Here is a 14,252-nt window from a genome sequence, read left to right as displayed (position 1 = left end):
GCTTCTGCAGTGGCTCTAGTACATCATAATTTGGAGAATCCTCTGCGGTTCAATTTCGACAGGACTAATCTGGATCCGGTCTAGCTACGGGCACTTGCATGGGTAGCTCTCATGAGGACGACCGTTTCGGTTTTGCCGAGCCGGGCAGGACGTCGTCGGCGCAAAAGCAAAAAGAAATGTGTCCCTTGTAGTATCACCGGACGGGTAAAAGCGACGCGTTGGGCAACGTAGCCATCGGCATTTCGCCCTGAGAAACTCTTCATAATTTCACTTCCCGGCAATTGAAAGTCTCGGTGTCTGGGGTAGTAGATACCAGGATGCCGTGAATTTTTACCACATGTTTCTTCTTTACAGCAACTTTCTTGGCATGAATGTCCAGATGGGATACGTATGCGGCGGAATGGTTATTGCTGCTATCGAGTAAGCGTCACATGAACAAAATCGAATGTGTATCGGGATTCACGGACCGTGATTTCGAGTGTTTTCATAGGCCTAACAGCTATGTTATCTACATGGATACTTCAAAAACCGCCCTGAATGCTGCTAGTAGTTACTACGGCATTAACAGCCAAATCGTATTTCCGGACCGCGAATACGACGACCTGCTGATGAGCCCGATCTGCTGGTGAGATCTTTGCGAGTGTCCTCCCTTGTTTAGACTGACGACGTCGCAAAAAGGGTACAGACCATTACACTCCCTTCGATTTGAGGTGATTGGATTTTTACCCCTTCAATTGCCGGTCAAACTAATCATCATTTACGCCGCAGATGGGATCCAGAGATGGAGAATGCTATACGAGCCAACGGACCCGTCTCGCGAAACACGGCTGCGTCAGAGTTCAAGACCAAGACATTTCAACAGCGGACCGCTGCAGATTCTCCTTCGGCGACCCGCGATGATGGGCACAACAGATGGTGATACCGGCACACTGTGGGTAAGATAGATGCAAGGACTGCACTGCTCTAGGTTTTTTTGTCATCCGGGTCAGCTCTGTGCGGCGTGAGTCGGGACTTCCATTTCCCGAACGGGAAGTACTATACCTGCACTGAGCCGCCGGGTGCAGTTCTGTCCCAATGAATATGTCCCAAGCACACCGAAGTCCCAACTGCCAATAATGTCAAATGCAAAATGACAAAAGCTTGCGACGCGCGGGCCCTGATAGCTGTTAAGTTGTTAACGGAGTGTGGTTGCTGCGGACCGCGGCTGAGAAAGGGAACAGCAAAAGCGGGTTCCTGTCGCTGCGATAGTACTCATACGCGGTTGCACGAGCCAAGTGCAACGGATGTAGACTGTTTTCTGGGTCATGTCGAGCGGACGCGAGACCCTGTTGTGACGAGCTAGCATGGCAGGTGCGATAGGGGATGTGTATCGGCGGAAACGGGTAGCGGCAAGGTGCATGGGTGCATGACACGGTTTGTTTGGCGATGGCTCTTCGATCGATATCGACAGTACTTAACCTCTGCAATTGCCCCGCCACGCGTGCAGGACGCCTTTCGCCCGCTCCTTTCAGCTGCCTGCCTCTTGTCCACTGCGCGTCTCTGTGTCGCTTCAGTAGTTGCGCGATCGCCGCCCGGCAGACTGCCGACACCGACAGCGGCGTTGGATCGGCCGATCTCATCGTCCACATTCAGTAGGTTTAGTATGAGATTTTGCGACAGGTCGCTTAGTTTTCTTATCGAAGTCAGGTTCGGATTGAGCCGTCCAGTGAACACCACTGCAGCAAACAACTGCTTCCTAGTTTAAATATACGTTGGCGTCCCCAGCAAGCGGCGAACTCCATCGATTTCACGCAATTTAACAGAGGTACGTAATAGCTCCAATTTTCATTCGCAATTGGACGGGTGAGGGACATAAATTTCTTTTCGCCAATGTGCATGCGCAGCTCATCAAGTCCGGAATCTGGAGGCCAGAGCCTTAGTCGGCGATTACCCGTGGGGCGGCGGGCGGCGGACGGCTCATAAATTGAGGGCATCGGATCGCTGGCTGGAATTCGAGATGGTCACAGATAGTCTGGCGGTTTGCGCTTGCGAGTATAAGGGTCTTGTGTCGTTCTGTCGCAGATCTCCGACAAGCCGTCCCTCCCGTCGGATTCGTCCATAGATTGCAGCTATGTCACTTCGCCTACCTCGCCCGAGAGGACCCGCACCCAGATGGCTTTCATCGTGACTCTGTCCGACGCTGCTTCATCACACGTTGCGAGTTGCAGACACCAATTTGGCGAAAATTTTCGCTTGAGCTGGGTTGTGATCAGGTCCGCACGCAGGGTTCACGGCAGTCGTGCGCAGCAGCAGCAAGGTGTCTCACGTGGAGGTGTTCGTGCGCACGCGAATCCGCTCGGTACCTGTACCTCCATCTCCGTACCAACCGCCGCCGCCGCTTTGTCCTCACCGGTTTCGCTCAAGCTCTTGCCGACCACACGATGCCACGCTTCTTGCTCTTGCTTGCTTCTCACCCACGGCTCGCGGCGAAAAGGTTCTCTCGGCGCTAGCTCAACCGCTCCCCCATGGAAAAGATTTTCGCCCAGTCCCTGGTCTCTCCCGTCCAGTTTATATATTCAAAGTTCCAGTCCACACGACTTGATCCCGCCTGGCCTGCCATACCTGTTTTTGCCTAACAATATTAGGTAGACTCCGTTTTTCGAACACTGCTCGCTTTTTGAAACTTTCCAGTTTTTTTTTCTATCGGTCTTATTACTGTCCATCTCGCTCGCTCCACGATCACTCTGTCAATTGACTTCACGTCTGTAATCAGAAGTCTATCCCTACTTGCACGGTTGTTGCATCAGGATATGTATGTTGCTCGACGCGCATGTATGTGATCCAGGACAAGCAAAACCATTCCAATACCATTTGTCGAGCACTGCTAATCGTCGTGGCAGCAGAATACGAACATTGTCTTCAAGTATTGGGCAACGCCGGCGATTTTCCGTCCGTCCTCGCTGTCGCCATCTATGTCTCATTCACGGTCAGTGACCGGCAGTGTCCGCGGAGGTGCAGGTAGTTCCGGCGCGGGCGGTGGCCACGGCGTGCCCATTTCTGGCTCAGGAGGGACGCGCCAGCGCAGCGCAATTGCTTGTCGCTACTGTCGTCGTCGGAAGGTAGGATTGTTGTCGTTGTTACCTGTGGAGCATTTTAAGTTGCTAACGCTGGCGAAGATTCGCTGTGCCGGATTTGAGACCAACCCTGCCGATCCTCGATGTAGGAACTGCATCAAATTTAGTCAGCCATGCATCTTCACTCCTGTGTCTGCCATTGTAGGTGTCTTGCCAAGTGATTATTCGACAATCGGCAGAACTATACCGGGCGAGTCAATGTATCAAGCCCAGCAGACGAATCCCTACTCTCCTTTAATGTCACCGCACTTGCCTGATTTGCAGCAGCAGCAGCCCCAACAGTATCAGATGCCTTCAATCGTGCCGACGCAACTCCCATCCGCCGCTGTTGCACCGTCCGCGGCCCGGCAAACGTCGCCGATCCTCCCAACTATGCATCAGCCTATTCAACAGCAGTCATTCGCGGGACAGGCACTGCTTCCTCCAGTACGAATTTCGTCCGACGTTCACGCGCGAGCATATTCTACCACTGATCCAACCCGCTACCGACACTCCACGGTTCGCCGGCCTGGGAGCGAAGCGCATGCCGTGCCGTATTACTCTCCACCTAGTCGCGCACACAGCATCTCATCGACATCGAGCACGCTATCAGATCCCGGCGGGGTGCCGGTCCCTCCGCCATCATCGTCATTCGCAGCCACTCCACTGTCAACGTACAATGACTTTTCTTCGCCATCGATTCTCACACAGTCAACCCATTTCTCTCCTGTGTTGCCATACATTACTAGGCCACAGTCGTCAGCGAGCTCTGTGTCACCGGGCCAATACGGTCACGCCTCCGAATCACCGGCTCAAAGCAGCCTTGACTACTTCCAGCCACGCCAGCCGGTGCCACGGGAAGCTTCATCGACGACTTCAGAATCCGCGAATTCGAGTGGCGCGTATCTACTACAGTACACTCCTCGAGACGGTCATCACGCGGAGCCATCACCGCTGGACACACGCCCAAACGTTGCGTCGTCGCGACCAAGTATTTCCAATTTACTTGACCCCACCGGTGATACTTCGACCAGCATGCGGTCCAGCACAGATCAAGACGTGTACCAAAATGTCAACCGTTCTGATCGGCACTGATCTGCGCCCTATCTTGCTTAGTACGTTATTTATCGGTTACGGTTGATTTCTCTGTGTTTTGCTTTGGGCATCGGTGATAGACTTTTTGCATGTGGAAGGAGTATTCGGTTTTCCGTTATTTCAGTATTTAGTTCGGGGTACACAGTTGTTTAATTTGCACGTATGTTTCGATTTAGTTAATTGCAGGCATGGAATGGAATGGTTGGGAATGTATAAATTGCATATTTGGCGATCATATTGATATTCTGGTCAGGGAAATGTTGGGGATTTCATTATATGTACGACTCATGACTGAAGCATAATTGTTAGTACGATATTCGAAACATTTCCTGTCGTATTCCTTGATGTATGGATTGTATTTGGAGAATAATCAGTCCGGATTCAGGTGGGCAGTCTTGGAGTTTCGCCAAGGTCAAGTGTTTGCGGAACCTGCCACTTGCGAAAAAACTTTCATGACGCACTGGTCCGCTGCCTCGGCAGCACAGTACCGTACATGTCTACCAAGTAGCGTGTAGCTGTACCGTCCCGCCGTCGGCACGTCACGGCGTGGCGGCTGCGGCGCGTTCTCTGGCTTAAGGTTTGAACCGCGCGTGCAAAAAAGTTATGAATGAGAATTTTCTTTGCGGAGATCAGGTGGATGGCGATGTGTAGTATCCTCACTTGATGGAAGATGCTCTATGGTCGAGAAAAATTTTGCACAGAGGCCACCGTACACAGCCATGTGGTTATCCCTGGCCGCGCGCGCAGCAAGTCTAAATCCAAGTGACAAGAGTCACAGTACTAAGGAGACGACGACAGGATTTGCTCTGGGCTCGATATTCTTCCACCTGCTTTTGTTCGCTAGTTGCGGGTCGGTGCAGGGAAATGCACATGTTGTCTAATTTCGAGTAAGCCGATCATGCAAGTATGACAGTGAGTGTGGGAAAGTATGCGCCCCGCGCAGTGCCGATGAGCCCGGCCATCGTACCAGTACTAGAGCTTGTTTCTGCTCTGTGCTTCCAGACACCTGCTGACTCGCCCGCGACTCGTCTAGTGACAAGATGAAGAGTTCATTGTCTGTACTTACGATACAGACCACACGCCGGCATTGCAAATAGTAAGATCAATATCTGATAGGGTCACCTCGTTATCTTGCTCGACACTATCATTTACGCAATAGGTATGAGACGTGGTGTCAGTAGCTAGTATCGCCTTCCCGGTAATGGCCACGTTCACCATCATCCGCGGTGTTGCTGCTTGGAACCACCCTCTATTGCGAAAACTTTTCAACCAACAACGCTGCCGCTGGCAGCTGAGATCTTCGAGCCCACCATGATCATTCTCGAAAAAAAAAAAAGGAAAAAAAAAGCAGCAGCCCAGGAGGCGGCGTCTGCACCGCTGATGCGAGGCGACGTCACCGTGCGTCGTAGGTACGGTCAAGTTTTGTTAAGCCGATGTAATCCGGGCATCAATTTTTGATCGTAATACCGAAGCACGAAACTTGTTTAGGAAGGCAATCGTTGTAACGAACTGATTTTTCACCAATTTTGAGAATCACGGCGCCAGATGTTATTATATGAGGGATCGAGTATCGTTATAGCGAGGTTTTTGACTAATGTGTACAGTTTAAACCTTACCCTGTCCTGCTAGTTTGCCTCCAGGAATGAGATTCACACAGTTCAGTTCAGGGTTGCTTTCTTGCGTAAACCTTGGTGACGACTGCGCGATCAGTAGGGCTTGCCGAACAGGGAGGAGACTCATGTCGTCCGAACCTATCCGAGATCGAATCTACATTTCGTGCTGAATTCAGCGTTCATCTAACGTCACGGCGGCATGTCGTATGACAATCTTGTTGGGCGAACGCGTCTGCGCCTCGTCTGCGCCATTCTTCCGTGCTCCCGTCCCAAGCGCGCACACCGACTGGCAGCCAGTGTTAACCTGAAAGAAGATGGCAGGACGACTCATGGCTGCAATCCCAACTCGTGATCGCTTCGGACACGGCATCCCGTACGTTGTGCATTATTTACCCATTGTTGTTTTACTTACCTTGTCCGCTGACAAACTAAACTGATGAGTTCCTTTTTCCGTTCGTGCCCTTCCGTTATGCAGGTTTGACTAGTGTTGAGCAGTTCTAAGCGAATGTGGCATGCGACGAGAAGCTGTAGATGTTTTTGCCTTTTGTTCTGTCCCTCTTGTCTTGCACCCTCGCAGTCGAGGATTACAGATGGCGGGACGGATTGGGATATTGTGCCTTCTCTTGTCTTCTGTCGACGATATTGGTGCTGTCATCACCGATTGTTGGTTTTGATGAGCATTGACGCTCCTTGAAAATAGAGTGGTGATGAGCTGTCTTATGTCTACGGAAGAGACGATGGTGTTTGGTCTCTTATCTTAAGATTTGCCCTCTGACAAAAAAGGGTGTGCAAGCCATGTTATCTGTCGATAATTTGCAACGATGGACTTTTCTTCATGAGTGGGGGGACCCATGGACCCTGCTTTCCGTCTATGGTCGGGGTCAGACTTGTATATATATCGTGCGACGGCACAAGCTCACTTTCCTAAGGCTTGCCGGCAATATTGTGGGCACCCGGCAAGCAAGCAAGCACGAGAGCCACATCTGCCCTCTGCAATACTGCTGGGTCAGGGTTAGGGTTAAGGTAAGGGTTATGGCCTTCAAAGGAACATACATCGCGTACAAGGTCCACGCACGACGTCATCGTCAAAATCTATTCTCCAAGCTTTCCACTCATACTTTTGTGTCCGGTCAAGGTCATCGAAAGACTTCAACCAAGAAAAGACCATGTCACTTGCCGTCGGGCGCATCAATCTTGTACGTGGTTGGCCTGCGCCTGACCTTCTTCCGGTGCACCACCTGTCCGCTGCTGCCCAGCGAGTTCTGTCTGACCCCTCCATTTACGAACCTGCTTTACAATACGGCGATGATTTGGGCTACCGACCTCTTCGCGAAGCATTGTCAGATTGGCTTTCGACACACTACAATGTCTCTCGCGATCCCGATCGAATTTGCATTTCTGGTGGTGCCAGTCAGAATATTGCGTGCATTCTGCAGAGCTTTACAGACCCGGCATATACGCGCGCAATATGGATGGTAGCCCCTTGTTACCACCTTGCTTGCACTATTTTTCGAGATGCAGGGTTCGAAGGAAGAATCAGAGGGTTTTCGGAGGACGAAGAAGGCATTGACTTGGTGGAGTTAGAGGAAGGGATCAAAAAAGTTGATGAACAGCAGCAGGCTGTCACTTCTCCCAAGGTGGTCCTCCCCAACATGACAAGGGCTCAACCCTTTCTTTGACGAAAAGTGTTGACAGATTACAGCTTTTTAAGGATGCTGGACAATACCACAAGTTTTATCGCCATGTCGTCTATGTTGTGCCTACGTCTGCCAATCCTTCCGGCAAGACGATGTCTCTTCGCCGGCGAAAAGATCTTGTGACCCTGGCTCGCAAATATGACGCACTTGTGATATGTGATGATGTTTACGACTTCCTTCAGTGGCCTCTTCATGGCTCGGCAGAGAACCTCGAACGTCCAGAGATGCGTCTGCCGCGACTATGCGACATTGACCTAGGCATGGGCCAAGCGCCTGAAGACACGCGCGGCTTTGGTTATGCAGTAAGTAATGGATCTTTCAGCAAAATTGCGGGTCCCGGAATCAGGACGGGATGGCTTGAAGGTTCAAAAGCGTTCTCCTTTGGCCTTTCACAGACAGGGTCAACGATGTCCGGGGGGTCACCAAGCCAATTTTGTGCATCGATCTTGGCGGAGCTCTTACAGACTGGCAACCTTCAGACTCATCTCTCTAAGATAATTCGGCCGACCTTGCAGCGTCGTCACCGCCTGCTTATGGAAGCTTTTCATGAGCGTTTAGCGCCGCTCGGTGTCGAATGTCGTGAGTCCAGTCTACCAAACGGCACTTCCTACGGCGGCTACTTTGTTTGGCTTACTCTCCCAAAGGATATGCCGTCTAGGCTCGTAGCGGAAGTGGCATTGCATAAAGAGAATCTCATTGTGGGCAACGGAGCGATGTTTGAGGTTCATGGAAACAACAACGGCAAGCATCATAACTTCAATCGTCACATCCGCCTTACATTTGCGTATGTTTCTGAAGACGAGTTGGTTGAAGGAGTTCAGCGACTGAGAAATGTTATTCAGAGAATCAGGCACAAGCCACAGCAATATGTGGATCAAAAGCTCGGCTTACCAGATAACCTCCTTGAGACCAGCAAGTAGGGTTAGTTTTAATCTATTTGCTTTATATTTTTCGTTATCCGCAAGTTTCTTAAATTATTTCTTCTAAATTGGATTTATAAACGTAGATAAACTGAAAACGCGCTATTAACAACATGGGGTTAAGATATAATTTAAATCCTGAGAGATAAAATAAATCAACCTACCACTAATAACGCGACGGGATTTAGCTAAAAAACCCCACTAAAAGTGAAATAGCGCTAATGTTGCGTATAACTAAGTTATACTGCAAGCTGGAGAGCTAGGTAGATATATGTGCAATTGAGTGAGGTAATATATATAACTGTAGGACCGTCGTCTCGCCTGGGTGACCGTGCAATGTAGCGTACTTCAGCGGTAGGCTGCTAGTCAAATGCCTTCGTTATCTCGGTCCATAGACACAGCGTGGGTCCACGTCTTAAAGTGCCTGGATCATGCAAGTTCGGGCACCGGAGGGCAAGGTATGCCATTCCGCCCCTGTCAATACTAACAAGCGAAATTATCATGTAAAGCACTTTGCAGATATTAATCTAAGTGCAAATTTCTGTTACTGGTTGGCGACCGATATCGCAAATTGCAGGAATGCTTCATTTATATTACTTTATGTATGCAAGAAGTATAGAGTATAGACGAACACAAGAATATCACAGAAATTGACTGAAAAGACGCACGCCAGTGACGCAAAGGGGTTTAGTGTCAGGGCTAGGGTTGCGATTTGCAGTTTAAATTTTAAAATTTGGTTGAAAGTGAACAAATTGGTTCTGTAGTGTAGTCGGTTATCACAGCGGATTCTGATAGGTAAAGATTGTTCCGCTAACCCCGGTTCGAATCCGGGCAGGACCTGATACATATATTTTTTTTACCTTATTGCGATTTTCATACCAATGGACGGATAATGAAATTTTGCTATCTGCGGAGGCGAGGGTGGTGGATGGTAAAGGTGTCAGGAAGTTGGTGGTGGTATTGGTCAGAGCTCTTGGCTGGCAGCATTGAGAACGACACTACACATCCAGTAACGTTGGCAGTCTTTTCATTTGCCATCGCCCTAATGAACAAGTAATTTAAACAATTCAGATCGTGCTAGTTTGGTCTCAACAATGTCGCGTCCGTCGCCAATAACCGCATTCTACACGCCAACAATAGCACGTCCGCACCCTCAACAATCCATGAGTATATTCCCACCGTCTCCGTCCACCAGGCCCGTGCCATGGGTAATCTACATCCACGGCGGTGCCTGGCGAGATCCAGGACAGACTAAAGACATGGGAATACCTCTCTTGCTGCAATCGCTGCCCCCAACATGGGGCGGTATGGCACTGGATTATAGATTATCTCCCGCCGTACAGCATCCGACGCACTTAGAAGATGTGTTGACCGGCTTGAAATTGCTAGTATCCGAATATGGCGAACTCATTTCTCACATAGTGATAATAGGACATTCAGCAGGCGCGTGTCTCGCATTACAGGTTCTCGCGACATTGATCGCTGAACGAAAGATTTCAGGCGCCACGAGGGGCGTTTCGACATCATTGTGCGACAGGATTAAAGCCTTAGTGGGAGTCGAAGGCATTTATGACTTAGTAGGACTAGGAAAGGAGTACCAATCATACAAAGGGTTTATATGGGAGGCATTTGGCGAGGACGAGGAGTTGTGGGACGAAGCTTCGCCTAGCTCGTTTCAGTGGCGCGAACTGTTGTCTGATTGCACGCATAATGCGAAGGTATGTTTTCCGATAAGATTATCTTCTAAGTATCGACATTGACTACAACTATGTCAGGTCGTGTTAGTACAGTCGACAGGCGATCAGCTGTTGAGCATGAACCAGACCAACGTCATGAACAGTATTCTCCAAGACGCTGGTTGGAAGCCGGAAGTTAAGGTGATTAACGGCGGATCACATGATGCTACGGTGGAATCTACGGCATTATTTGATGTTTTGAGAGATTTATATAATTATGTTGACGACTTGTAACGAAATGTTGAACTATTGAGTGTCGCTTTAGTCTAGACTGCTGTTGGTTGTATCGGTTGGGTTGTCGTTAAGCCATGCCATATTTGGGATGGAAAAGCTCTGCCATTAGAAATTGTCGGCTTGAGTCACAAGAGCGGCAATTTCATTATTATTGTTGCAGATGTAAAACAGTGTCACCAAACTTCGAACAACATAAAGTTCTTCAACAACGCGTCTGCATGACTTCACAAAACGCGCTTCCTTGACGCGCCACCACGTGAAATCGGTATGTGTAAACTACCAATCATCATATATTTCACAACTCCGTCTCTTTGGGAAATCTATTCTCCTGGTCGATTGCCTAACACCATTCGATTTATATTACTTCTTGATTTCGTCAGGTAGTAGCAATCAGAGAACGGTTATCAAAATGCCGGAACTAGGGGAGGTAAGTGGTCTGCCGGGTCCCCCTAACAGTCTCGCTTCGCACGACGCTCAATATTGCACAAACAGGTTGCCCACGCCGCTAAGCTACTCTCCACGAGCCTTAAAGGCAAAACTATTACCAAATTCCTCACAGATTCAAAAGACACGCTCGTTTTCCCATCTCTGTCTCCGCAAGATCGTTCGCAGATCGAGACCGCCTTCGTGTCCAGAGAGATAGCGGAGGTCGGACGACACGGCAAATATTTCTGGATGGTTTTGAGTGGCGGTTGGCAGTCAGAGAAGACGAAGAAGACGGCAGGGGGATATGGTGTTATGTTGATGCATTTTGGGATGACCGGCTGGCTGACAATCCGGAACGTGCACACACATTTTTTCCCGATGGAACGCTCTCGGAACGGCAAGAAACCGGATAACTACGACGAAATCGCAGCTAATCAACCATGGCCGCCGAAGTACCACAAGTTTCTTTTAAGCACGGACGATGGCGTCGAAGTTGCGTTCACAGACCCACGGAGGCTGGGTCGTGTAAGATTTTTGCAAATCTTTAACAAGGAGGCAGAGACAATTGAGCACGTCGAGAGAGAACTTATGAAGGTCGAGCCCTTGGTTCGGATGGGGCCCGACTTTTCGAAAGTCGAAAGTAGATGGAGTCGGGATGAGTTTCTTGAAGTGCTCGCAAAACGGAAAGTTCCAATCAAGAGTTTGCTGCTAGACCAGGCAGTATGCGCTGGTGTTGGCAATTGGATGGCGTATGTTATGCACCATGATCAGCTTCATATTCTCGATAATAGTAACCGTGTAGGGATGAAATTCTGTTTCAATCGCGAATACAGTGAGTGTCTTACTGAGTGTCTTTCTTTATGCTTGGTGGACTTATTTACATTTGCTCAGTCCGGAACAATACACCAACAATATCAGCTTGAAGAAGAAGCAGATTCTCTACAAATTCCTTTGCGAAGTATGCGAAGTAGCCGTCGAAACTGAAGGTAATGCTCGTTCTTGATGATTTCGTTTCTACAGACATGTTAAGTTTTATCAGGCGACACGGAGAAACTTCCGAAATCGTGGTTAATGATGCATCGATGGAGTAAACGGCAGAAAAAGGGCGAAAGGCCGGTGACAGCAGATGGGTATATCGTTGATTTCGTTACAGTTGGTGGTCGCACGAGCTGTTTTGTCCCCGAGGTGCAGAGAATGGAGACTGCCTCGGACAACGAGGACGAAACTCCGGGTAAGGCAAAACGGCAAGCTAAAGCTAAAGCGAAGCCTAAGAAGGTTAAAGCGGAAATGGACGAGAATGAAGTAAGAACGTCACGAAAACGAAGAAAAACGAAGTAGGAAGATGGACAAGAAAAGCACACTTAGTAGACAATGTCATAGACCTCAGATCTTAAATTGTGAATTGTGAATCATTGGTTCCACATGTTGCTAATCGAAACTAGCAATGATTCAGCATTGCAGGATTGCAGTCGATCATCAGCGGTCATAATAAATAGTCAAAGCTAACAAAGTCTCAATATAGCCGAAAGGCAAAATAACAGCATAAAAGCATTACTCAATTTATATAATATAGGTATATACACAACCAGCATCACTCATATACTGAAATCATGCCAACATCTAAGAACTATCGTTGCTGTTGTTGCCTCCCATGAAATTTCGAGCCCTAAGTTCGTCAGTCCAAATCACGACAGAATACGACAAATTTGCAACCTACATATCCGCAATGCTGGGATCACTCATCATCTCCGCCATGCTAGGGGTATTTCCACTTCGGAATCGCTCAGCCATCGATCTAATCGACGGGTTATTAAGCAAACCCTGCATTGCACCCGGGTTCGACATGAACTGTTGAGCCATCTGCGCAATCTGAGGATTGTTCATCAGTGACCCGAAGTCCATACCACCAGCACCACCGGTACCGCCGCCGAACATCCCCGCAAGACTTGATAGATCGGGGAAACCACCAGCGCCTCGGTCGGTTGTCGCAGCAGCAGATCGAGTGCTCTCGGTGTCCTCGGGAACGGCAGATTGCAAGTCCTCCTCCACACGGGCCTTCGCGGTTTCGTAACCTCGTCGCATGACATCCGATCCACCATTGCCCTCGATCTCAATACCTTTTTCGTAAGCTTTCATAGCGCCTTCGGCATCTCCAAGCGCAAATTTGGCTAATCCAAGTCTTGAATAAGCCTTGGAATACCTCTCGTCGATCTCCAAAGCACTCTCGGCATCCTTCACAGCCATATCATGCTTTCCAGATGCGGAGTACGCCGCAGCTCGATTGGAGTAGAAAATCTTGTTAGTAGGATCGAGCACCAACGCCTTGGTGTACGATTCAATTGCCGCAGGATAGTTCTTCGCCGCAACAAACTTATTTCCTTCGGATTTCAGCTCCTCGGCTTTGGCTTTATCAGCCTCGGCTGGACCAGCAGAGGCGGAGGCCGGTTTTGTGGGTTCAGCAGCCGCTGCTGAGGCTTTCGCCCTGGCATCCCGGACTTTCTCGAATGCCTGAAAAATCGAGAGAAGCGATTGCGCCCCGAGAACTGCGTCTCGTTTTGATAGATCGACTTTGAAAACGTCGGTCAAGCATTGGATGGCGACTTCGACAGAATCTTTATCATCCTCGGAGACGGTACCATCGGCAAGCGAATTTTGCAGGAAATCAACGATTCCAAGGGCTAGATCCTCTTTGGAAGACATTTCTGCTGTATTATCAAATTTTGATATAGTGACCAAACTTGAGATCTGCCACTACTTCGTGATCGGCTGAAATCCCGTCTTAATAATTAGTGCTGCAAATCGGTACGCGAGAAGTAAAATGGCCTGAAGTTTAGGCGGCGCGAATTAACTTTGGAAGCATCTGGACGTCCTTGTGATTCCGTGGACCACGCCGCACGAATGAACACGCGTCATTGAGTATAGCACCAGTGGATTTATTCGGAATATGTGAACAATGAATTTGTTGTTAGAAGTAATGCTGACTCTATTAGCAGTATATTATGCGTCAAGTATGAGCTATATTATTTTCGGTCAAGATATGCTTGCATGTGCCGTTGCATGCAGTTGAGTTGGTTTTTGCCTCGACGAGTGCAACGGTACACTCCACTTTGTTTATAATATGGCACTTATTCTATCCACTACAATTGGTGCTCTGGTAACTGGACAAAGGGAAGCGACGCTGTTCTGGGACATAGTTTTAACCTACTGCACTTTTAACTCAATACGATGAAATGATTGGCCCATATCAATGTGTAGCGAGCAATTATGACCTCCAAGGAAGATTCGCAGAGTAAATCAATCCATATTCTTCGTCATCCACTCTTCGTGATACAGCATTCTGACTACTGGCATTGCTCAGAACGAGTTTTCTGCTTTCCATGGCAATGGCGTGTTCGGAGATCTTTCAAGTGGGTCTAAGTGCTGGACTCAATTCTTAGTC

The 14,252-nt window shown here is 48.9% G+C and overlaps 5 protein-coding genes and 1 non-coding gene across 6 annotated transcripts; 5 read left to right on the top strand and 1 right to left on the bottom strand.

Annotated features, from left to right (window-relative positions):
• The first annotated feature begins 2,720 nt into the window (after positions 1–2,720).
• POJ06DRAFT_107835 (uncharacterized protein) lies at positions 2,721–4,359 on the top strand. The gene has a single exon (XM_056184009.1). The coding sequence runs from the start codon at positions 2,952–2,954 to the stop codon at positions 4,185–4,187; it is 1,236 nt and encodes a 411-aa protein (XP_056044044.1). The 5' UTR covers positions 2,721–2,951; the 3' UTR covers positions 4,188–4,359.
• A 2,607-nt stretch (positions 4,360–6,966) lies between these two features.
• POJ06DRAFT_281587 (pyridoxal phosphate-dependent transferase) lies at positions 6,967–8,417 on the top strand (the record flags this gene model as incomplete). Its single annotated transcript, XM_056189957.1, has 2 exons — positions 6,967–7,437; positions 7,503–8,417. 2 exons carry the CDS (start codon positions 6,967–6,969, stop codon positions 8,415–8,417), a joined length of 1,386 nt encoding a protein of 461 aa, XP_056044043.1.
• A 754-nt stretch (positions 8,418–9,171) lies between these two features.
• On the top strand, positions 9,172–9,257 carry POJ06DRAFT_t47. The gene has a single exon. It is a non-coding gene; the product is annotated as a tRNA-Gln (tRNA).
• On the top strand, positions 9,195–10,725 carry POJ06DRAFT_107729 (Alpha/Beta hydrolase protein). Its single transcript, XM_056184006.1, has 2 exons — positions 9,195–10,135; positions 10,193–10,725. Exons 1-2 carry the CDS (start codon positions 9,512–9,514, stop codon positions 10,385–10,387), a joined length of 819 nt encoding a protein of 272 aa, XP_056044042.1. The 5' UTR covers positions 9,195–9,511; the 3' UTR covers positions 10,388–10,725.
• On the top strand, positions 10,593–12,339 carry POJ06DRAFT_107758 (Formamidopyrimidine-DNA glycosylase N-terminal domain-containing protein). The gene is made up of 5 exons (XM_056184008.1): positions 10,593–10,814; positions 10,880–11,562; positions 11,616–11,645; positions 11,705–11,799; positions 11,853–12,339. Exons 1-5 carry the CDS (start codon positions 10,797–10,799, stop codon positions 12,149–12,151), a joined length of 1,125 nt encoding a protein of 374 aa, XP_056044041.1. The 5' UTR covers positions 10,593–10,796; the 3' UTR covers positions 12,152–12,339.
• Positions 12,116–13,703, bottom strand: POJ06DRAFT_107742 (uncharacterized protein). The gene is made up of 2 exons (XM_056184007.1): positions 12,531–13,703; positions 12,116–12,479 (listed from the first exon to the last, which is right to left on the bottom strand). Exons 1-2 carry the CDS (start codon positions 13,511–13,513, stop codon positions 12,434–12,436), a joined length of 1,029 nt encoding a protein of 342 aa, XP_056044040.1. The 5' UTR covers positions 13,514–13,703; the 3' UTR covers positions 12,116–12,433.
• Positions 13,704–14,252: the final 549 nt, after the last annotated feature.

Source organism: Lipomyces tetrasporus, assembly GCF_029532465.1.
Source record: "Lipomyces tetrasporus strain NRRL Y-64009 chromosome Unknown POJ06scaffold_5, whole genome shotgun sequence".
NCBI classification, from domain to species: Eukaryota; Fungi; Ascomycota; class Lipomycetes; order Lipomycetales; family Lipomycetaceae; genus Lipomyces; species Lipomyces tetrasporus.
The sequence above is the reverse complement of the archived record's forward strand: the minus strand, read 5'-3'. Positions and strand labels throughout refer to the sequence as shown.

Bases quoted from the DNA above. Each gene is read 5' to 3' on its own strand.
- POJ06DRAFT_107835 (XM_056184009.1), top strand. From the start codon at position 2,952: ATGTCTCATTCACGGTCAGTGACCGGCAGTGTCCGCGGAGGTGCAGGT.
- POJ06DRAFT_107729 (XM_056184006.1), top strand. From the start codon at position 9,512: ATGTCGCGTCCGTCGCCAATAACCGCATTCTACACGCCAACAATAGCA. The intron at 10,136-10,192 runs GTATGTTTTCCG...CAACTATGTCAG, and splicing joins ATTGCACGCATAATGCGAAG to GTCGTGTTAGTACAGTCGAC.
- POJ06DRAFT_107758 (XM_056184008.1), top strand. The intron at 11,646-11,704 runs GTGAGTGTCTTA...ACATTTGCTCAG, and splicing joins CTGTTTCAATCGCGAATACA to TCCGGAACAATACACCAACA. The intron at 11,800-11,852 runs GTAATGCTCGTT...AAGTTTTATCAG, and splicing joins AGTAGCCGTCGAAACTGAAG to GCGACACGGAGAAACTTCCG.
- POJ06DRAFT_107742 (XM_056184007.1), bottom strand. From the start codon at position 13,513: ATGTCTTCCAAAGAGGATCTAGCCCTTGGAATCGTTGATTTCCTGCAA. The intron at 12,480-12,530 runs GTAGGTTGCAAA...TGACGAACTTAG, and splicing joins GATCCCAGCATTGCGGATAT to GGCTCGAAATTTCATGGGAG.